General features: G+C 38.6%; 2 protein-coding genes across 6 annotated transcripts; one reads left to right on the plus strand and one right to left on the minus strand.

Moving 5' to 3' along the window:
* Positions 1 to 226: 226 nt before the first annotated feature.
* Positions 227 to 19700, minus strand: LOC110978344 (uncharacterized). Of its 3 annotated transcripts, XM_022233278.2 has the most exons (22): positions 19317 to 19700; positions 11753 to 11933; positions 11271 to 11401; positions 10950 to 11050; positions 10462 to 10556; positions 10048 to 10244; positions 9615 to 9693; positions 8974 to 9163; positions 8340 to 8686; positions 7829 to 7895; positions 7254 to 7450; positions 7003 to 7072; positions 6717 to 6782; positions 6408 to 6475; positions 6078 to 6113; positions 5439 to 5517; positions 5135 to 5208; positions 3711 to 4810; positions 2912 to 3007; positions 2333 to 2556; positions 1719 to 1869; positions 227 to 1136 (listed from the first exon to the last, which is right to left on the minus strand). In XM_022233278.2, the coding sequence occupies exons 1-22, from the start codon at positions 19511 to 19513 to the stop codon at positions 1076 to 1078; spliced, it is 3807 nt and encodes a 1268-aa protein (XP_022088970.2). In that variant the 5' UTR covers positions 19514 to 19700; the 3' UTR covers positions 227 to 1075. The 3 variants fall into 3 exon arrangements, with proteins under 3 accessions (XP_022088970.2, XP_022088971.2, XP_022088972.2); XM_022233279.2 differs by lacking the exon at positions 6078 to 6113 and having other exon boundaries at positions 19317 to 19699; XM_022233280.2 differs by lacking the exon at positions 2912 to 3007 and having other exon boundaries at positions 19317 to 19699.
* On the plus strand, positions 14535 to 23194 carry LOC110978347 (endonuclease G, mitochondrial-like). Of its 3 annotated transcripts, none has more exons than XM_022233282.2 (4): positions 14535 to 14675; positions 20712 to 21259; positions 21604 to 21716; positions 21848 to 23194. In XM_022233282.2, the coding sequence occupies exons 2-4, from the start codon at positions 20717 to 20719 to the stop codon at positions 22119 to 22121; spliced, it is 930 nt and encodes a 309-aa protein (XP_022088974.2). In that variant the 5' UTR covers positions 14535 to 14675; positions 20712 to 20716; the 3' UTR covers positions 22122 to 23194. The 3 variants fall into 3 exon arrangements, with proteins under 3 accessions (XP_022088974.2, XP_086999610.1, XP_086999611.1); XM_087143484.1 differs by lacking the exon at positions 14535 to 14675 and adding an exon at positions 20043 to 20126; XM_087143485.1 differs by lacking the exon at positions 14535 to 14675 and adding an exon at positions 20043 to 20126 and having other exon boundaries at positions 20712 to 21247.
* The last annotated feature ends 448 nt before the right edge of the window (positions 23195 to 23642 follow it).

Raw genomic sequence — 23642 nt, forward strand, 5'->3', positions numbered from 1 at the left:
CGTGTCATGGGCCAGCAGCGCCCGGGCCAGTTCATTCTTCTCGTACAAAAGGTGGATTACCTCCACTTACAGCCAGTGCTCTGCACTGGCAAGTCCCAGCAGCTCGTTCTTTTATTCAAGGATTATACAAGTTCGGTCAACCCGGCTATGAATCAGGGCCCCAGGAACCCATTATTGCCTAATTACCTCGGTTGCTGACCTAAACTTTGGACTGAGGGCAACAAACTTTAAAAAAAAACAACCCAAGGGCTTTATTAATTCTTTCTTAATTAAAGTTCCGATTTCGGGCTCCCCGGCTCCTTGAAAAAAGCCTAAGTGCCCAATACCAGATACCCTAGCAGCAAGTGGTTAATCTTAGGTAATTTTTGCAGGTTAACAAATACTGAAATAGGAATTTTTACCTTTTACAATATCCTCATTGCAGCATTTCTTATGATACAAAAAGATAAATTTATTTAAAAATATTCATCAATCAAATTACTTTGCCAAATTATGTAAACATATTTTCTAAATATACAATTAAGATAGATTTATACAATTTCAAAAAATGTGAACCACACATATTATGACATGATCAAAATTAGATTTTCCAATATTTACATAATGGACTCTGGATTCAAAAACATTAACCTCCTAACACACATACAGTAATGGGTGGTGACAGTAGTGCAACCCTTGGCTGAGGCCAGGTGAAGGCCACATGATCTGTTGGTCTAAGGTAAAACAGTGGCAATCCTTTTCTGCATTACTGGCAATAAGTGAGAAAATTTCAACCGAATGCATGTACTGCAAAAGAAGAATATGATTATCCTCATCACTGGATTGACAAGGCAAACATGGTGAATAAATTGCAAATTCAACTGAACAAATGTGTGAAGTGAGCCTTTGTAATTCAAAGACATTAAGACGGCATGGTTGGCATGCCTTGATGCTTTACAAAATGGTGGAGACTTTGGAAAGTATTTGAACAAGGAGACTATTTCTAATAGCTGGTGTGATAATTATTCATGTACTAGAAAAAGCTATTTAGAAGGTGCTCTTTTCTGAGCCTGGTTCCAGGTGGTGTCACATGCAATCAGCTGGCTATGTCTGGTACTGGACTATTCTTTGTCCTGGATCCTCCCACAGACACTGAGCTGTTGAAGGAAACAAACATCTGAGTGACTAGTAATAGCTGGAACAAGCACAGGACATTTAGAAGAATATTTCATTTCATGCTTTACGGCTTTCAGCTCAAAACACTTGAACAAGATTTACCAGGAGGTATATGCCAAACAGGACTTGCTTTACTCATGTAGACAACTTGCCAAAAAAGCAAACAGGCTTGGATTCAAGTCCCAGTGTACGCTGGTCCAAATTAAATAATTACATCAGAGGAAGGCAATCCCATATTATAGATTCAAATTGATTGTTGCCGTCTGGCTTTTGTAACATTTACCATACAATTCCAGAATATGGTGAGACAGTTAAGTCTCTGTGGAAATGGATTGAACAATCCTAAATTTTTTGGCTCCTTTAGGCACACAAGCTATACATGCAAATCCAAAATAATGTACAGTTTTAACATATACCTTGTGAAGAACTATTGGAACTCCTCAACCTAAAAGTTTCTCAGAAAGCTTAAATGATTTGACCCGTAAATTGAATGACATCATGACATATTCAGCATCCTTCCTAAAACACTTGTCTTGAGTGTTTCACAGCTCAGAATTACTTACAGATCATTGCGATGTGAATATTTCAGTGCCACTGCTGCTTTAGGTGTGATCAGTCCATCAGTCTCCGGATGATTACATTCATGGCATACCATTCCAGTCTTATGTCCCGCACTCAGCTGAGACAGAGCTTCAAGTTTCTTCACATAAGCACCTGCAAGGACAAAACTCGTCACTTCACCATTGCAAGCAGACTTCAATGAAAAAGTACTGACTTGAATCCATATAAAAGGTCTGCAAAGTATTTAAAGACAAGCTGGTTTTTTTATACACAACTGTAATGTGACTGGGTGTTCTGAAATTTCGCCCCTACTTCCACATACTGGTTGGAAGCAGTCAACCCTCAAGGCTTGTTCTCGACATAACCCTAGCTTCTTTCAGACTGTGTTGGAAGGCAAGTCTTCCTTTCACAAACAATGAAATTTTACATTGTCAGCCATTGTCTAAGCACTTGCGCTCTTTAGGACTTTCCCTGAATAAGTGCTGAATTTAAATTAAGTTAAAAATTTTCAGGCCTTTAACATACAGCTGAAATAAGCAGTTAATTAGTACAAAATAAAAGTTGCCTTTATTCTGTGCAAGTTGCCTCAAAAATAAAACTACTTCCATCTACTCACTTTTATCGTACAAATTGGTGTTGGGTCCTCTTTTGTGTGTGGTCTGACCTGGCAGGTTGGTTGGCTGTGTTCTGTACTGCGTTGGGATAAACTGGTACTTGTTTGTGGTTACTGGTTTACTGGTAGGGAAGTCTGGTTCATACTGGATAGCTGTGACTCCATGCTGCATAGGAAAGGCTCCAGGGTAGCTAGCTAATTTGGCCAGGTTTTTCTTGAGAGTTGGTCTGCAGATGAGTTATCAAGGTTTGACTCCAAGTCATTGATAATTCTGTACAAAAAATCCCATTTTCCCTCACACGTACATGTACGTGCAATGACTACACAAGCAACATAAAACAGAAAGCAGTATGAAGTAAACTTATAAACTGAAACACAATTAATAGGAAATGTTCAAAGCAATGTAGCATATAGTAAAAACTAACAAAAAAATCAAATGGTAAGAACAATAAATGACAATTTTACAGTGATGTAATAATCACCGATTGGAAAAAACTAATAACTTGCAGAGAAATAAAACAGAAGGCGGCAGTTTGAAGAGAATCTCAAGAAGTGAGCACAGTTTCTTAGTTTCCATTGTACCTGTGACTACTGATGATGGAGTTAGCTCGTTGGTAGAAAGATGAATAGTCAGCGAGGGCACTACGGAACGGGATAGCGTTATCAGCTAAGGCAGTCCTGGAGTAAGCATTGAGCACAGGATGGTATGTGGGTTAAGCATACATGTAAATGAGCAACAACACAACATAGCAAGCAACACAGCACAAGTAACATAAAACTGCGCGTAGAGAGAACAGTTAAGGTGTTTGAAACAATTTCTTACACTCATTACTAAATCTTGGATATGTGCATCACTTAAAGAAATATACAGTACATATATATATGCCAGATTAGCATGCAGCAGTACTGTGTGGCTCATCCTGCGGTGGTGGAGCACTTTTGTCCCAAGTGGTAATCCGCTCGCACTGAATGCCAATGTGTTGTGTTTCAAAAAATTGCTGGATTATCTCCACTATTGACAGTGAAAAAATATTGGTAATTCCCAGCAGCCTGGTCTTTTGTTACGAGTACCGTCTTTTGTTATAAGGCCCAGTTCCCATTGTCCGATTTCGGAGACCCCGGCTGTGCATATAAAGAATACGTGCCCGAAACTAGGCTCCCCGGCAGCAAGTGGTTAAACACTGCAAGCAACATACACATGTAAATGCAAAAGTGACACCAGTTTGAATGTTAACTATGCACGACTATGAAATATTCCTACTTTAAGGGGAGGAGCCTCAGAGAGCATGGGGGTTGATGGTTCAAACTAACGATGAAGCACACAAGGACAAGCATGCAGATGAAATTCATGACCTTCTTGTCTGACTGAACGAAAGCTTACTTGGTTTGAGTTATCCAAGTAGCCGGTGGAGCTGTGTTTGTAACTTTTGACCCATCACCTCCTTCCCATGGAATGTCAGGAATAGGTGCATCAGCTGCAATGAATCCTTCTTGGTGAAGAGGTTGCAATGACATTTCTCCATGCAAAGTTTTACATGAGGTACGCCGCTTCTCTCTGAGTGGTTTCTTTTCTGACTTGGCAGTCGTTGCCTCAGATGATGAGGATGACTTCTTTGATGTCCCACTTCCTGACCTTGAATCCCTATACACAATCTGACCATTGGCTAAGAGTGTAAATTCCTTGCCTGAAGTAGCAATTTCTCTCGTTGTTGTATCTCGAGAGGGTGGCACACCATCTAATCTCAAGTCTTGCTTTGCTAATTGTGAGCTTGAGCCTATGCTGCTGCTCACTCTAGGGTCCCAAGTCACACTTGTAGGCGTCCGCTGTAAGCTCTCCTTGCCTGGCACTATGGCTCGGTGGGAATTCAACACAGTCCTTTGAGTGCTGGTACTTTTCAAGCTGCGTAACAGTCTATCCAGTTTAAAAGTGGCTGGATCGGATTCATGGTTGCCTTGGTTATCAGCCAAGTGTTTAGTCTTGACAGAATGCACTGTGCTTTTGGGCAGATTTAAGGCACTTGCTTCCTGGCTACATCTTTGGTTTGTACTGGTATGATCATTAGCCTCTTTTGAATTTACATGTGCTTTGGTATGACCTCTGACCTCAGGTTTGACTTCATCAAGATTTGACCTCTCTGCTTGTGTCAATCTTACATGCTCCATTTCGGTTGATGCTTTCCTTTTGCTTTCCTGATGGCCTTTGTGTTTGTGTTTTGAGGTAGGGTTATCCAGAAACCTATTCCCTTCAGAGAATATGCCAGTGTGATCACCAGAAAAGGATGTCTTTATAGATGAAGCACTCTCTGGAGCTTTCCCATGCCTAGCACGTAAAGTGATTGAGGTTCTATAGCTGAGGTGATCAGCACCAGGCCATCTCTCCTCATCCTCCTCATCCTCCTCCCCAGTCTCTGAGGATGATGTTGAGCATCGCTCATTGCTCCATTCAGCTACAGGTTCCATTGTTGTCGATGATTTATTAGCCTAGTCACATCAAATCCACAAATAAATGAACAGAAACAAATACAATTACTAATCTATCCTAATTACCACAAAACAGAACAACACTGATTTGCATTTCCCCATATTCTGTGTTAAACAGTTCTCTGCCAACTCAGCGTCATTGTAAAACTTCAAATGTTTAGAGAATGTCCTTGTTTAGGTTAAAATGGCAACCAAAGGTAGCATTTTCTGCTTCTAATTCACATGAGGTACCACAAATGTTCACTTTCAAACAACATGACTAGAAGCCAAAAAGCAAAGAAAATAAACACTAAGGTCTTGGACGGACTCAAGCAAATTACTCACCCTTTTTTCAAAACCACCAACAGATCTCTTTGGCCTACACTGGGTTTTGGAGTGTGAACTATCATCACTAAATCCTGCAGAGATATCAGAAGTCAGGTGAAATCTTTGCTCCTGCACTGAAACTGCTAATTTCACTAAATAGAAGCTTTATAAATGTCAAGACCTCCCAACTTTACACTGCAAGGCCCATCCTCAGAAGCGAAAATGTTCAATCTATCCCTCATTTGTACCGAACATTTTCTGGCTTGAAACAGGTTTAAAGATATACAAAATTATTTTAAAAATAAGTTTAATAGATTCATACCTGATGAGGGACGTGAAGAGGAATGCAAACTTGGAGGTTCAGTATAAGTTGGTGATATTGGCTGCTTCAAATGTCGCTGCTACAAATACAAAGAACACATCAAATGACAATGAAGCAAATATTTATTACCTAATTAAATTTATATGCACTCCAGTATCATCAATTAATAACATCGCAAAAGAACAAACAATACACACTGACCACATATAAGATGATTCTTGGTCAAAGATTTACCTCAATTGATGTGTAAATTGGTCAGGCATTAGGATTAAGGGCTCATAAAATGCTTGGAACATTTAGGTAAAGAAAAACCAGCTGTAATCACTTGGAACACTCTTCTTCCTCAAGGGACATAAACTCTGAATGATTGATCTCAACTGGGATTAATAAGTTGATCCAAGTGAAAAAAAGGATCCCAATGACTTATGAGAATTCAATAAGATTCTCTTACACGACGCCTACTTTTCACATCATATGATTTTGAATGAATTAGCGAGATTAACTTCAGAAAAAAATTAAATGTTATGCAGTCCACAGGTGCCTGAAATTCATTTCACATTTTTCAACTGTGAAGTAATCTTAACTCACAGATTTACACCAATTTATTCCATTAATACTTGCACAAAAACACTTGCTTACCCAGAATACATAGGACTGAGTCAGTGACTGTTTCCTCTGACGGCAGCATTTCAACAAATCAAAGAAAACAGTGTTCTCATCAGGACTTCAGACACATTTAATTCAACACACTCTGTAATATATGTTTGCAGGAATACATGCACATGAACCAGACTTGCTCTGTCTTGTTAATGTAAAAACGGAACTCTAGAAATGAAACCTGTAAAATTACTTAGATTTTCCGGTAGCAATTTCTGTAAAACTCAGAAATCCACTTATCTTTCAAAAACCAGGCACAGTTAATATTAAAGAACATCCGAGAGAATAAATATGAAAGTGGGCTGCACTTACTCTTGCTGAGCTTCCCCTCTTGCGACCGTGCCTTGACTGGGTCCTGAAGCTCTTTTCTTTGCTCTTTCCTGAAAAATACCATAGCATCAACCAAGCAATTTCAGAAAATTTCATTTTTACATCTTACTTCTACATTTACATTCCCTTCTGCACTTGCTAAAAATAGACAGGACACGTCCATTATTAGCAGAACATTTCCCAACCACAGGAAGAGTGAACAGACGTGAGCTCTATACTCTTAGGGAAAAATGCTGTAGATTGAATCACTGTAATTCTTATCAATTCAAATCAATCAATACTGTCACATACCTGATGCATCTTCTCCTGCTCTGACTGGATGAGAGAAGAAAATAGGAGCTGTTGATTGCACGTTGTCTGAAAAAAGACAAAACCAAACAGAACTGAAGTTTCTAATCCAGACATTCTTCGTAGGCTTTCTACAAAGACTTCTGAAGCCAACACCACACACAAAATCAACGGCAAAACTGAAAATTCATTATTGTTGAAATGTGTTCTACTTCTAGAGGGACTTTTTATCGATGGCAGAAGTCTGCTTGCGTGTGAAGTAATGACCCAATCTTTTAGGGAGACTTACATTCATCTTTTGGAGTTTTCTTTTTGGCTGCATCACTTTCACATTTTCCTTCACTGGTCACAGCAATAACCTAAAACAAACAATAATAGAAATGTGAAGTAAGGGCTGATATATCCCTTTGAATGAAAATTGCAAAATGGTTGAAACAGCAGCCAGAACAGTAGTAACGTTCACTACTAATGCTGTAAGAATAAAATGTCTTCGACAGCAATAACATTACTAGGAAAACAAGACTTATGACTTTAACTTACAGTGAATTTATACTCAGTGTTGGGAGTGAGTCGATGAGCTGTGTAGCTGAGCTCTGTGCCTGAGTAGATGACCTTCCCATTCTGGGTCAACTCAAAGCGATGAAGTCGACCAAGGGGGAACTCTGGGGGTGTCCATGTAACGTGGATCTCACTACGACCTCTAACCGTCAGGTTAGGCTTACCAGGAGCATGCTTGCCTACAGAGGGAGACCAACAGGAATTGACATGTATTACTTGCAGTAGACAAAACTCTGAAAAACACTGATAGGCTAATTCAAAGGGAACATGTCACCTAACTGTAAGAAAACAAGAAACACTAATTCACTGAGGGAGAAATTTCAGAGAGTATTACGGTCTTGCCTTCCAACATGGCAACACAAGAGAATTCACCTGCTGTTTCATTTTCAAGATTTTTGAAGTGCTGTACAGAAGTGAACATGTACAGTACATCTACCATTTTCAACTTATTCATTGGACATAACATTGCCTATGGTCACTGTGGAAAAACAAACAATATACTCTACAATGATGCTGTTCAATGAAACCCTTGAAGACATCACTTCAACTGTACTTACCTAGCTCTGTTGTAGTGGCTGTAATGGTGGCTTTAGGTCCTTTACCTTTGTGATTGAAGGCACACACCTACAATCAGAAACACAATCAATCCAGAAATGTTAGGCATTAAAGAGGCACCCGTACTCCAGGAAAAAAAGTTGCACAATTCCATTCCAAGCCTTTGGAGCTCAGATCTGTGATTAAGCAGGACCAACCACAATATCCTTTATATTTTTCCACATGAGCAAGAGCTAAAATTAACTTCCAGGGTGTCAACTAACTATGTCCATTGTCTATATATACAAAATATTTGGAACCTGTGACAACCTAGACCTGGTTCTTGACACAAGATTCACAAATGGCTTAATTCAGTTATTTCAAGTAAATGTAAGCAAGTTTCTTTATTGCTAACTGCATTTACCCTTACAGGTGCCAATCTGCTTCTGGAAGGATGGAAACAATCAATGCACATTGTCTTGCTCATGAATACGCGTTGGACTGACACCCTACTGCAATACAAAATGTACTCACATGAAGATCATAGGTTGTACCTGGCGTCAGACCACTCACAATGCTACTCAACTCTGTTGTTGTCTCTACCTGCTGTTTTCTATTATAAACCACATATCCCTTCAGGGCACCATTGTTGAATTCAGGAGGTGCCCAGCCTAATTTGAGCTGGGAGATCGTCACTGCCAGAATCCTCAGCCCTTGTGGGGCATCAGGTGGAGATTCTTCAGTGGTTGCCAAAGTAACCTCACTTAATGGGCTATCATCACCTTCGGTACTGAGCTGAAGTCTGAAGGAATACCGTGTGTCGGCTCGGAGTCCAGTGACAAGATGACTGAGAGATTTCCCTTCGTAAATGACGTCAGAATCTGGACAATACGAAAGTGTGGATGAACATGTACATTCAAACTACATGTATTTGACACCTTAAATATAACGCATATATAAGGCACCTGATGCATTTAAGGTGCTATATAAAGCACCTTAAATATAACTGAAAAATATTGTGAATTCAGTTTATTTCACAAATGATATCCTGTAAAATAAGGAATAACAAACAATAATCTATTTTACGTTCAAAAAGGAATTCAGCCATACCATTAATTCTACTTATTTTTTGCAGAGGAGACAATTTTAGCACCATGATCTTGCTCACCACTATACAACCTGTAGGTGACTTCCAAACCACTCTTCAATGTGACTTCATCCCAAGCAGCATGGATATCACTATAACCTTTGACCTCTAGCCTAGGTGGCCTAGGTTGGTGTAATGTCTTCAGGAGTTCTAACGTCAGTGCCACCTCTTCCTTCAAATCTTGATGTGATAGGTCTTTGCACTGAACAATCTGGACATTTTTTAATACAAGACAATAAGACATTAGGAGCAATTACAATACAGCTAATTGTTACTAAGGTGGCTCACATCAATGGAAGGTTGTAATGCATTATGGGAAAAGATCAACATCACACAAATCCACTGCATGTATGATTAGGTATGGTTTTAGATCATTATACTTCGTCCACGCATTCACAACCAACATGTTGCAACTTCCCCTTCAAATATGTCTGATATTTGTCGATCCACATCAACTTCACCCGCTGGATGCCCGCTGTATCTTCTAAAGGTTGTGAACGGTGAACCACTGCATAGTACTAAATGTAGACCCACTATCCAGCAATAGACCTTCTTCAGGTAAACTTTGTGGGCTTGTGAATTACCTCTATTGTGTCTAAGAAGTTTTAGCAAGGAGAGGTCTGTATATGAGCTTAAGCTGTCGTCATTTTAAATATACTGACCTGTAGAGCAGGGACAACATGGGGGTGATTCCGCAACCTTAAACAACCAGCTCGTTTACTTGCTAGTGTCCGCAATGTCCTATTCCAAATATAGTATGAACAAAATAAACTCAGAGTCAACATATCACAGGGCCTAAGAGAGCTAGCAAGAATCAAATCTTGATGCTTGACAATCTTTAGATATACTTGTACGTATATATGTATGTAAGACAAGCTGATGAGGGAAGACTTTAAGATTTCACATAGTGAAAATCTAAGCATGAAACCCTGCATAGTGCATAAAACTCTATCTATCCCAGTGGGTCAAGCTTGCAGAGTTTACACACAAATAGAAGCTGTTCCTTATGCTATGTCAAAAATGACTGCCTTTTCCATGGACACATTCAACATTGTCAGCCACAGCCAAGTGATTTGGACATGGCTAAATACTCACATAGCAGCAAACCAAGCTGTCTCAGAGTCCTCGTTACTCAGTTGTGACCCAAGCCTCTGCAACATGACCTCCGAATTATTGTGACCTAGCAACCTGCCATGACCTTGAGTACTGGTTGCTAGGCAACTAATGGCATAGCAAGCGTTCTTGCCACACCCTGAGTCTTTACTGGAGAGCATGCTGCATAGTCTACTCATCTGAAAATTAATAAACACATAAGGAAATTTTTTGGACATGCCAACTTTGTGGGATTGTGGAAAATTGAAATTATGTGCAACATTTACTAAATTTATAGCACATATACTTATTCTTGAATCATGAGTTGGCTATATTTTGTAGGACAGAGAAACTGGACATCACATCACATTTCTTTTCTGAACCAATTTCTTACGCTCTAATCAGCATGTTTCTCACCATTTTTTCGGAGTCTGGATGTTGTAGTAGTCTGATTCTACCTGTCTCCAAGTCACACAATCTACCCAAAGCAAAGGCTGCATTCATGCCTCGTCCTATTGATCAGGAGATATCAGTTCATAAAGTTAATATTTCACCACGTATTCATAGTGAGAGATGGAGTTAAGTGATTTGGCATAAATGTCCAAACTGCGCTTGTTTGTTCAAGAATGGAGCTGGGTATCATTCATAAATTTATCAATCGTTAACGTTAGCAGTGCAAGCCCAATTGAGTACCAGCCCTACCTTCATGTACTCACTGATCACGTACTTTACATTAATAAATTCATGCCATGAAACATCCATGCATGAAACACCTCAACAATATCCAAGTACTTCTTTTCTACAGTTTTTCAAAGAAAAAAAAAAGAAGTTTGAGAGTTTAGCAGATGCTTTCAGGAGCTGAAGGGAAAAACATGCTAAATGAAAATCTATGCATGTACATGTACCTGCTTCATCTATACCAAGGGATTCTACAAGCTTGGTCAAGATCTGATGACAAAAACTGTGGTCTAACATTAGCTGGCATCCCTCCTCTGCTATCGATAATCTGCATAAATGGCAAGCATTTTTACAATCAATGGAATTGATGCCACATCATCAATACATGTATCTTTCACAGAAATACAGCATACCTTTGCAAAATGTTAAGAATAGTGCCTGGGCCTGTCCGCTTGTCATGCTACTGACCAGGACTGCCTAGCTGGGTGCCCAAAGGTTGTTACTGGTCAGTTGATTGATCATTTCTCTTGTAGTAAATCCAGACTTACCTTGCTAAGACCAAGGCTGCATTGCTGGCTGTCCAGAGGTTGTTACTGTTCAGTAAACCAGTCACTCTACTGATGGTCACTTGCAGACACGGTTCCTTTAACATCCATTCTCTTCCACCTGAGCTCTCAGCCTTAGAGAGCAAACAAAGACATGTACTGAAGGATGTTATGTGCTAGCAGGTTGTGTAATGATTTTGCTCAAGCTCATACATGTGCGTGTATGTTTATTACTTTTTAATTAAATGTATATGTATGACTGAATCTTTTCGGCATAAATGTACATCTCAAGTATCCTGCAGTAAAAATATGACTCAATATCACTGAACAGAAAGTTCAGGTACTCTGGCATACGCATGTCTACAAAAGTAGCCCACAATATGTTACATTTTGGTTAACTACGGTCAGAACAGAACAGTCCTGGATGATTGTCAAAGTTTTATTCCAAGATGTTTGATCAAAGTGTTTGAGTTCTTGTGATTTACCAGTGTTCCCAGGGTACCAGCAGCATTCATGACAGACTCATCATCATCGTAGTCAAGCATGTTAGTCAAATCAGCCAGGATATTCTGGGGGTGTGGTCCATTGATAAGTGATAGCACTCTCTGCTGACCTTCAACACTCTCAGCAACAGTGCCAAATATGTAGGCGGAGTTTCCAGCAACCCTAGGAGAGCACACAAATTATTCATTTTTAAGCATATTAACAAAGAATTTAAATTTCAAGGATATACCGGTAGGGGAATTACAGCAAATCAAGCACGGAACTTCTCATTTCATTATATTCCTGTGGCTACAAGTGCATGCTTTGCAAAGTAAACGAGAGAAATACCCAGAGATAAAGAATTCAAACAATAAATTTCTATTTAACTTTTTTCTGAGATATTTTGCTGGGAACCTTCTTGTATCTTCAAGTTCAACCACTGCGTAAAAGGTCAAATGCACATACATCCTGTATTTCCACGGGGCATCAAAATGATCCATTTAAAAAACCCTAAAACAGAAATAATCGAGGTAAAATGAATAATTAATTCTACTGCTGTAGACTATGTGAACTGTGGATGAAGGGGCTTGCACCTTCTTTACCATTTCAACAATTAGCATGTCTACAAGGTTTGTAACAGTCTGAAAACTGGGGCAGAGTAAATAAATAATTAACAGTACAGTGCTATTCACTAAGTAAGCATACAGGTCGGTGACAGTTGCAGTAACTCTAGAAGAATGATTTATTCATGACAGCATTGATTTCATGCATAAATTATTGGCATTTTGTAAGTTCTAGAATAACAGTACATACATATACATGTATGAATAATTCATTACAGATTGAACTCGGAACCATTGAATAAACAACATAGTCTACTCAAAGTTTTTATGTGGGTGAAGGTTCACTACATGTAGGAAAGCCCTTGTGTTTCAGGAATTTTTCCAAACTAAACGTGAAAGCCCTTGATGTGATATGAAGTGGAAGGTAGCATAGTAATCTCTTCTTGGTTGAAGTAAATGCAGTCAGTGTTTTCTGGCACAAAATATATGACATTCAGGTCTTTGTTTAGCGTGACTAGAGTTCATCAATAGCCTATGGATAATAATCATTTACTTTATTTAAAATCGATACCACCAATATATCAAAATGTTGAAAATTACTATACAAGAATAATATCAAAAATATTGAAAACAAGTCAGATCATTGATTATTCAATTATTTTTTATTCTGAAATAGCTTGTGCAATGTAGTTGCCAAATTGTGTCTGTGACTTGAAATCAAGTCAGCAAAAAGTCATAAGCACCAACGTACATGTAGTATACAAGTACGACCCATGCTCTCACCATCCATTGGAATTTGTAATCTTCTTTGCGTGGATGAACCATCAAAATTTATCTTGCTTTTCTTGAGTCCAAAAATATGGTTTTATAATTTTGTAACAGTCTTGCCTCTAGTTGCTTTATCAGTACATGTAATACCAAAGAATAAATCAAATTGTGTAGTGAATCTTTATTTCTTGTCATTATGCACCACATGCATTTATAACGCACACTGCCCCACACAAACCACTAACTGCATGAGAGCCAGTAATAGCAATCTGATTCAAAAGCTAGATTTCAAATTTAGTCACACAGCCACTGCACAGAACCATGGATTGGACTGCAATTGAGAGTGGGGAAGGGATCTGGTGGCTTGTCTGATCACAATGGTAAGGTTCATGTACAGTACATGTACATGAATGGTTTGCACATCTTACCCCAGCATGAAAGGACAAATTGTGCCGGGGTGCAATGACTCATGAAAAAGTTTCACAATCTGTTTATACTTGTTTGTGACTGTTCTGGGAGCAGTTTCTTTGCTTAAACAAAACCAAAGTACACGTACCATCGGGACATTTCAAGTTATGGAGATTCATCTACTGATGGGAATAAAACTGCGAGTTGACAATAAACAGAACTTCAAGTTATAAATTTACATGTAAATATACATGAACGTATGGTTCTGAGTTTACAAGAGTGCACTGGTACACATTTATGGGGAATATTGAATATGTTTGAAATATCAAATGTACTCAATGCACTGGATTTCAGAAATACCGGTATATCAATGAAAAATATCAACCAGCCTATGCACAACATACAGGTACATGTATGTGTACAGGTGTTTTAATATGCTAGTGCAATGGCATACTTTCGGTGTACACTGTGGTAAATAAATGTCCCAAATGTCTTGAGCTACAATTTATGGACATGGTGACAATTGGTGAGCCACAGGAAAAGTCTAGCATGCTTCCAAACATCAAAGATTAAAGCTTTTCTAAGCATTACACATTGCATACATACATGTAAGGGGTTGTCCAAAGTTCTCAACATTTTCATAGTACACAGAGTACACTTGAAATATCAACAAACTCCATACATGTAGGTGCTACATTGTTGGAAAGTGCCCATTTTTAAGCAGAGAGATATGAATTTTTGAAAGCCTTCATGTTTTAAAACTAAAAGGGTTAAATATGAAAGCATTGTTTAGACACATTAAAAAACTTTTTATTCATCAATGATAATGTGGACACCCCCCCTAACAAGGACAAAACTATGTGGGTAAAAATGGATACAGTGTTGGAAACGATGCGCAACAATGCAAAAGGTTATTTAGTACACGTACTGTACTGTTGGCATATTGAGCTGTGTGCTTGTGCTCATACTGTAGGCTGGGCTTCACGTACAGTACATTGTACATACATACAGTATACATGTACACCCGAAGTGCATCATACCAACACAGTGTACCAGGCCGCGCCACTGTGGGTGGACCTACAGTACAAGGAAAATAGTATGTACATGTACCTCATGCTCGATGCATGCAAACTTTGTGAATTTACTCTCCATCAAAGGCAGCTTTCAGCACGCGACTGGTGATTATGTATGTAATGCTAGCTTTTTCTTGATTTTTCACGTTTTAAGTGTATGTGAGAATACTACTAGTACATGTACATACTAAAATATCAGCATTTTACATGACCCGAAAAGTTGAACGCTGCCCACGACCCCCTCGTCCTTCGTATGCTATGTACGTTCGGACGGTCCCTAAGTTACATGCAAATACATGTATCTTCGCAAATATATATGTACATGAGCTTTGGAATTGTGTCATGTGAACATGTATTGTGCATGTTGACTTGGGAATGTATAGTTGTCATATTGGCACAGAGGTACATGTAAATATTGATTGACATCAGCTAATCTTTGCTATCTGAACAATACTGATATCATTATAGGCAGGTGTAGAATTATGCACTTCAATAAAGTGATTGGAACACTTCTACATGTACATCACTTAAATGGCCTAAATGTCTTCGAATAATTTGTGGGTCACCCACAGATGGTGTTTTCATGTCTTAAATACATGTATGTACATGTGCATGGATTTCACCAATCTGTGTTATATCATCTAAATTTATCAAATGTGACTGTGAGCAACGATTGTTAGAAACTTTTCTCATGAATTTCTTGGAACATTTTTCGTTAAACATCAAGTACCCGAAGAAAATGCTTTCAGGTAAATGTGCATGTACCGGTACAGTACAATGTGAGGCCAACATTTTTAGTAATTGGATTATGAACCCACCAACTACATGTACGTGTATATGTGTACAAATTTACACATGTAATTGAATTAAAGTGAACAAATTCTTCACGATGCTGGATTGTTAGCACTTTGAAAAAAATCACGAACTAAATTTTTTTCTGATCCAGCATTTAGAGTCAGCTGAAAAAATATTCAAACTCAAAGTTAATTTTATTTTTCTGAGTATGCTAAAGCAAAAATTTACTTTTTCTTTAGGGTACATGTATTTTAAAAACAGAACTTTTTGTTGTGAGATTCTACAAGTAACTATGTTATTCACTTGTAATGATCGCAGGGCCCCAATGGAAACCAGTTTGTAACTATTCGGGCATACCCTGGGTAAAGAAATGGAAAAAATAAATGTTGAATAAGAGCACTTGCCCAAGAATGATAGGCCTTGCAAGTTGCAACCCAACTTATTGAACACTAAAACCTATAGCCACTGTGCCTTTACCAGTTGGCTTTTCATGCAGCAGTCAATATTTGCCCTCTTCTCCTTCCTTTCATACGCCCACACCCAGACACTTTGATCCTACTATTCAAACCCATTACACTGCAACAAGTCAACACGTCAAGACTTTGAAGACTTCAAGCACAAAGACAAGACACTGGTATGTTTGACCCGTAAGCATCACTTTGTAGTGCTGCAAGCAGGTACAGAATTGAATTCTGTGAAATGAACTCCTCACTGGCAAATGGTGAATATACAATGCGTATGCCCAGTACAGTATGTTTGCAACCACACTACCGTACATGTACATGCCGTCCAAATGCCTTTGTTTGCACAATGTACTGCACTGAATTCATTACATGTACTGAGAACTTTACAAATTAACAAAAGGCAAAAAGAATAACAGTAAGGGAGTCAACATTACAGTTATGCATGACAGCCATCTTTCCAGTAACTACATGTACTTTTGTTACAGAGGGATAGCACAAAAGGTCTACTCACGTGTATCCCTGGGAACAAATTAAAGATCTTACCTGAAAATGGCCACCAGCACCATGCACAACCAACTTACAAGTAGTGTACAAGTGCACATGTACATTTCCTTGCTCTATGATGTAATGTAAAGTATGTTCAAAGAACCTGAAGCTGTATTTTACAGGGACCTGCAGTGCATCTCAAAAACATGAAACTCTGACGACTCTTTGAAATGAGAAAAACACACAGAACATCCCAGGGATTCCAAATTGAAATCTGCCTGCCCCTTCCTGGCAAAGGTTAAAAACTGCCTTCCTCTCCTGCCTTCCTCTCCTAGACTGACACCCCTTGGTGGTGCTACAAGTACCGGTACATGTACCTCAGGCCAAGAACTACAAGTATTTAGAGAGAGAGTTGAGACATGAGTGTCTCAATTATTGTTTTCAATGTTGGGCCAATTACATGTCCCCATGTTTTTCTTAAGTCTTCAAGAGTTATCATGATGATATGGGGTCAGCTCATAAGTCCGACGCCTCATAAGTCCAACAAATGTGTTTAAAAGTTCCAGGGTTTTTTTGCCTATGGCATACATGTAGATTCAACGCCTCAAAAAATCTGACATCTGGGAAGTCCAACATTTGATTTGAAGCTCGTTACGAGCGTATGAAGACGGTGTACTATTTATGACACAAACATTTTTAAGATCTCAAAAGTATTACAGTAAAAAAAAAATGCTTTTAATATTTAGCAAAGTATCATACATGTACATCATTCTTACACATACAAGTAGTGGTATTTGGGATTTAAAAAATACTGGACCACTGTACAAACTGTGCAGGTAGTCTGCTTGATTTAGTTTTCCTAACACGGTCAGTACGGCACGAGTTGGGAACAAAGTTGAATCTCGCTCTTGGGCCAAGTGTCGTGTGGGCCCACACTCCTCCATGTTTAACAGTCAATCACACAGATGCCTCATATTACATGTAAGTCCGACACCTCGTTGGTCCGACGTAGGATTTAAATGTACAGTATGAGGCATTGGACCTTTGAGGCGTCGGAACTCTGAGGCTGAAAAAAAAAATTGCCCATAAATTTGACGCCTCATTATTCCGACGAGTCAGACTTACGATACACACCCAATGATACAGACTACAGAGAGGGAAACAAATTTTCTTTAAACTTACACAAAAAAATTGCAATTCACTCAGTATGCACCAAGACGAATAAATCTTAACTAAAAGTTTACATGTTCCAATGTGGTAAAATTATTTACATAAAAATGCAAAGGATTGATCAAGTTGGGATTTAAATTAAAAACAACCACTATGTCACTTGATGTAAAATAGTGAATATCCTGGTACACCAATGAACCGGTACTCAAAAAGATCTCACTAAACTACATGTATTATCAGTGTCAGTCTTCATCGTGAAGTGAAGATCATAACAGGATGACATTTTTTTGGGAAAGTATTCCTTATACCAATGCCGCTTGACAACCTGTGCACAAGCTACATGTCATTCAAGTGAATACCCCAATAATTTCACTGAACTTCAGGCTATTTTATTGCTTTCTGATGGCTAATGCTACACTGTAGGTCACTAGGAAACAGGTTGACATGTACCTTGGATAACTCATACCATCAACTCAGCTTAACTGTACCAACTCATACCTTTGCAGAGTACCGTACCTCCAGTAATGACAACTCCTACCTTCGTGTACGAGACAACTTGTACCTTCACAGAAATCAAGGCTTACTCAGAGCCTATTTTATTTCAATCAACTTGAATAATAATTTGGTTTCTCAGTCACCTAATTTGCTTTAAATAAATACAACTATTATTGTAAAAACTTTTCTCAGGAAGATATACATGTTTTTGTTGAGGTTATCTGCTCAAGGAATGGCAAAATCAGCCTGTTTCATGTTTGTCAGTCTGTGGACAGACACTGTGACGTACGTTATTCCTTAATTAGCTCTCCTTAAATTCCGGTTTAAGATAACTAAAGAAATAAAGAGCCATGTAAGATTTTGACCCATTTCTCAAATGTGATACCTGTAGCACCCATGTTTTAACAAATGAATTGCTTTTCTCTATAAGAGTGGTATTTTAGATAACCTGAAAAACATGAACTTTCACAGTTATGTGCATGTCCCACCAGAACCCCTAATATACATGTAAGCTGGACATTTTCATCAAGATCCTGATTATTTTAACAAAGAACAACCAAATCCTATTAAACTGTGTAAACTATATCTCCACAATTATACATCAGTAAAATTGTTAAAGTTCATTTCTTGACTCTCAACACTGTTAAAGAAAGAGATGATTTTGGTTACGTGCAAATGTATCCGTTAGTGTGGACAGACCCAGGTACGTGTGGTCTTAACTCAGGGTATGAGTTGTCCAAGGCACGAGTCATCCAAGGTACAAGTTATGGTGAAAGCAAGTCAACAGGGAAAACATCAGTACAGGACGAAGGAATTCTTTCCCTGATTTCACTTACTGTAAGGCCACATCCGTGGTCAACTCAAATACATGTACATGTAAATAGTGAAGTGTTAAATGGCGTGTTTGCATTTTTTTTTACAGTTTTCAATCTAAATAAAGTCTACAACATGATCTTTTATTGTTTTAACACTGAATGTTGTGTACTATAGGCCTACCTCTAATGTAACATCAAATAGGGCCTACCTGCCTGTGGCTATTAATCATGACTCTAACGATCTCTGAATAAACCTTACTGCTGATACTGCATGAGTGATTTTGTACAATGGTAGAAAGGCAGGTTGGGAAAGAAAAAGGAGCAAACATTGCCCCCTTTTCCTTCCCACGGTGCCTTTCTACCATTGTGCAAAATCACTCATGTGGTATCAGGAATAAGGCTTATTCACTTTGCAATCACTGATGTGATTTTCTCATTTAACATTTAACAGTGCAGAAAGAAATACATCCTTGGAAATAGAGCAGATAGTTACATGATAACACGATCTGCGTGTTGTACCCAGGCCTACCTGGTATTTTCTGCACTCAGCATTCGGACCAAGCCCCACAGGAAATCTTCAGAGCCGTAGTGATCGAGAAACGCCCCGATGGTGTGGGCTTTATCACGGTGAAGATCGTCTACCAACAACTCCAGGGCGGAGTGGCTTGCAGGACCCTCCTCCAGTAACCGCTGAAAGTAGTCATTCCGCCTCCAATTCAGGCTCATCTTGTCTCCAAAGTTTGTTTAAGGCATTGCTGAAGCGGTCATAGATACGTTTAAATACTTAAAGTAGCACGCGCTCTTTTGAATAGGCACGATTCGGCAAATTCGACACGGGAACTTCTCTTGCAAAGGTAAAACACAACACTTGTCCAGGCCTGCTTAGCGCTTGTCGTTATGCGCGCATATGTATTTTGTTTACATTGCCTACGCGCTATACATGCGGTATGGTTCCCGACCACCTCGCTTGTTTGTCCGTCAACCAAACTGCTTCTATCAATTATTTTATTCTCCTAACATGTAGATGGATATATAATTATGAAGCGGGTTTTTATCATTAAAAATCAAAAGTAAGACTTTTTTAACTTTAATGCAATTTTGAAGATGTAATAATTACACTGTCCTTGGCAGGTTTTATTTTTGGTAGCCGTTCATTTCATTTAACGAGTAGCACACGAAATACAAGATTTTTTTTAACAAATCCCAGTTGTCCTGAACGTTTACTACACAAAAGAGGGCGCTAGATAATATTATTGATGCTACATTTGATGCTGTTTACCTTTCAACACCGCACGTGGGGAAGCCCCTAATGTCATGAACGTGTACTGTTGGGATTTAGGTAATTATGTGCATTTTTTTTTATTCAAATGAGACTAACCCACACAGTTTTTACCCTGCACTTCTGTCCGTTTTTGACCATATTTTGCGCTGTTATCAAAGGCAAAGCAGGGCCTAACCCTCGGCCTCGGTATTGGCATGGTGGTTGGGCATCATGCGCGCACAGTCGACATGCATGTCGCTCTGCATGATAGCCCGAACACTTCGTGCATTAGATCGATTCCCCATGAAATTTCGAACTTAATTCCCTTTTTGAAAGAATCTTTCACAACCGTGGATAAGAAAGAAATATTGACAAATCAAATTGTTGACAAATCATACACTAAGAATCAACCAATCATCAGGAGCATGGCGACCAGGGTGTTGGGGGTGCAGCACCCTAATGTACATGTCGGCAAATTGACTCTTGCACCCCCCCCCAGAAAATGCCTTCCCTACACCGCTGCCAATCGAACATGATTGAGTGATTGCTTGCACATATCGGCCACTTGCACCAAACAATATGCTTGAGTCAAAATAGGAAAGATGAAAAGTTGTCTTTAAAAATTGTTATATCTGACATGAAAAAATCATTGTTTATTTGCAGTAACCATGCGAAGGTCCATATTGCCTGTGGTTTCAGCCATCTCACTGAGTGCTGCCGGGGGAATTCTGGGATCGTGGTATGAAAGATCAAAACAAAATGCTACCAACAGTTTAACCTCCAAGCGTACAAATGATGACTTACCCAACTCCAGATGGACATTATTTACTCATGCGGAGGCAACTAAGAAAGATTCACCAAGCCAGCCACCTTCTCAGAACCGTTCAGGAGAAATCATGAAATTTGGTTTCCCCGATCATGGCCAAGTTCAAATGCATGATAATTATGTAATCTCATATGACAGAAGGATGAGAAATGCAAAATGGGTTTTTGAATGCTTAACAAGAGATGAAGTCAAATACAATGATGCTATTGATAGGACAGACTGTCAGTTTGAAGTGGACCAATCGGTGCATCCATTCTTTCAGTCAACCAATGAGGATTATAGTGGGAGTGGCTATGACAGAGGTCATCTAGCAGCAGCAGCCAATCACCGAAGATCAGGCGGAGTCATGCAAAAGACATTTCTACTCAGCAATGTTAGTCCTCAGGTAGAACACAAAGGCTTAAAAAGAGCAAATAAGTTCTTTCTTGCATTTCTTCATTATAATGACTTTCAAGAAGCATTTGTAGAAAGAATTGTACATGTATTTGGAAATATTTGGCATTCAGATTTGATAGTTTACATCTTATTAACTAGGTTTTGCACTGAAATAATGTACGTACCACAGTTGCCATTAACGTTTGTGGAAGTCACTAGCTAGTGGTTGCAACTGTTGCCCACTGATGTTTGTTAATCCCAACCCTGGCTCGGTTTGAATCATCAGTTGCCTGTTTGAAATTTAATGCTTCAAAATGTTCAACTCATCTTTATTTTAATCTCTGAATTCACCAGGTTGGTGAGGGTTTTAATCGTGGCATTTGGAACAACCTGGAGAAGTATGTTCGGAGTTTGACGAAGCTTTACTCAAAAGTATATGTGTGTACAGGACCACTATACTTAGCACAGTACGTCTACATTTTTACATGTCATCTGTGTTGAATAACCTTTACATTAAAGCTTGAGTTAAGGAACTGGTATTATTGATCATTCATTTTTTCATAATTCCTACCATTTTAATGTTAATTTATATCAACAGCCAAGAGACCAACCGAAGGCGATATGTCAAATACGAAGTGATTGGTACCAACTCTGTGGCAGTCCCTACTCACTTCTTTAAGGTAGTGCTGGGAGAAACAACGGATCAAATATATGATCTGCGAGCATTTATTATTCCTAATACAGCCATGTCAGATGATACACCACTGGAAAAGTTCCTTGTCCCAATTGATGCAATTGAAAGGGCTGCAGGAATATTAGTCTTTGAACGTTTGCCAAGGAATCGACTGCGATCAGTAAATGCACCAGTGTGAATGCAATACATGTATTGTGGAGACAGGCAATTTCTCTTGGATGGAAAGGATTAGATGTTACATAATTATGCAAATGTTGAAATAAACTATAATACAAGCAATATTAGTTAAGATGTAAGATGTTTAGCAAGTGGCTTAGGGCTGCTTTCTGTTTGCAGCGCTTTCTGTGTTGGGAGATACAGGTTTTCATGTTAGAATCATTGAATATGTATATTTTAGCATAATACTGCAGTGCACTCAATCTTTGAGATATTGCCAAAGTTAAATTCAATTTGTTTTCATACAGTTTATTCATAGTTCAAAGATTCTTGACAATGCCAAGTTAAATCATTGTGTGTTGCATGTATTAATTTTATTCTCATATGCTGCAATTAAGTCTTAAACTGGAACTAATAATTAGAAGTTATACACAAGTAGAACTGCAACAAGTGGCATAGGAACATTTCAACAATTCAGTGGATTATAAATACATCAAATATTTAAATGACAACTCCATATAGGGACAGGAGACACCTGTTCTGTTTTTTGCTCTTTGCAATACTGCTTGAGTAGCCCTTTATTACAATAAATATTGTGGCAACATCAACATTACACAGAGTTGTATTCCTTAATGTATTCTAAGTTGAGACATTGATCACAGAAAAGATTGTAAAATAAGGGTTTTAGTCTTTTGGACTGTCAACTGTAGATGGATAGCAAAGCTTTGGGTTTACTGACTTTTCTCCAATGCTATTAGTAAATGGAAGTATTGAAACATATACTTGTATGTACTTCAGTTTGACATTAAGTTTAATAAATATAAAGATAATTAAATGTTTAATGGCCACCAATAGGTTCTACCTTTTCTGTGATGTATTCAGTCACATTTACCACACAAAACAATCTTGTACTGTGTAGAATGCCGAGCATTTTCACCAACTTTGTAAACCAACATTTGAAAGATATGCACCTAATAATGCACTGCGTTATACTTCAATACTTTCCCCAGAAAGTGAAATTCAACCTTAATGTGTAATGTTTTTCTTTCCTTTCATTATTTTGGCAATAAAGTTTTAAATTCCTACTTTGAGAAATCTTGGTCTTTGGGTAAAATCTGATGCAATATAAATGTATGAAGTACATGTCTACAAGATCAGGTACTTGAAAGCTGCCTTTGCTGCAACTGTACTGAGTGTTGGTCACTTTTGCCATGTTTAAAAAAGAATGCTTGAATGGCACTTGCATTCAAAACACTAGAAATTTCTGAGATTCAAACTGTTTTACTCTTCTCTGTGAATTAATCCTCTTAAAAGAAATACTTTAACCCTTGCTCTATGAGTGCAATTTACTGCCAGTCAGTAGTACTGCCAACACACTGCAGTTGGAGTCTTTGCATTACCAGTGGAGTGATTTTCAAACTCCCAGTGGAGTGCATTGGAGGATAACCTTGTTATCCCATGAATGCCAACAACTGGAGTGCCAGGGAGGACAATTGGGTTCTCTAGTAAAGTGGTTCACTTACTTTTGAGACACCCTTGGCAC

The sequence above is a fragment of the Acanthaster planci genome, linkage group LG11 (assembly GCF_054643075.1).
Source record: "Acanthaster planci isolate LZ-2023a linkage group LG11, COTS_SCS, whole genome shotgun sequence".
In the NCBI taxonomy this organism is placed as follows: domain Eukaryota; kingdom Metazoa; phylum Echinodermata; class Asteroidea; order Valvatida; family Acanthasteridae; genus Acanthaster; species Acanthaster planci.

Coding starts and splice junctions, on each gene's coding strand:
- LOC110978347 (XM_087143484.1), top strand. CDS start 20,102: ATGAACGTGTACTGTTGGGATTTAG. Junction 20,127..20,711: donor CGTGTACTGTTGGGATTTAG/GTAATTATGTGC, acceptor GTTTATTTGCAG/TAACCATGCGAAGGTCCATA. Junction 21,260..21,603: donor TCAGCAATGTTAGTCCTCAG/GTAGAACACAAA, acceptor TGAATTCACCAG/GTTGGTGAGGGTTTTAATCG.
- LOC110978344 (XM_022233278.2), bottom strand. CDS start 19,513: ATGAGCCTGAATTGGAGGCGGAATGACTACTTTCAGCGGTTACTGGAG. Junction 8,687..8,973: donor CACCTACAGGTTGTATAGTG/GTGAGCAAGATC, acceptor CGTATTGTCCAG/ATTCTGACGTCATTTACGAA. Junction 7,451..7,828: donor AGCCACTACAACAGAGCTAG/GTAAGTACAGTT, acceptor CTCCCTCTGTAG/GCAAGCATGCTCCTGGTAAG.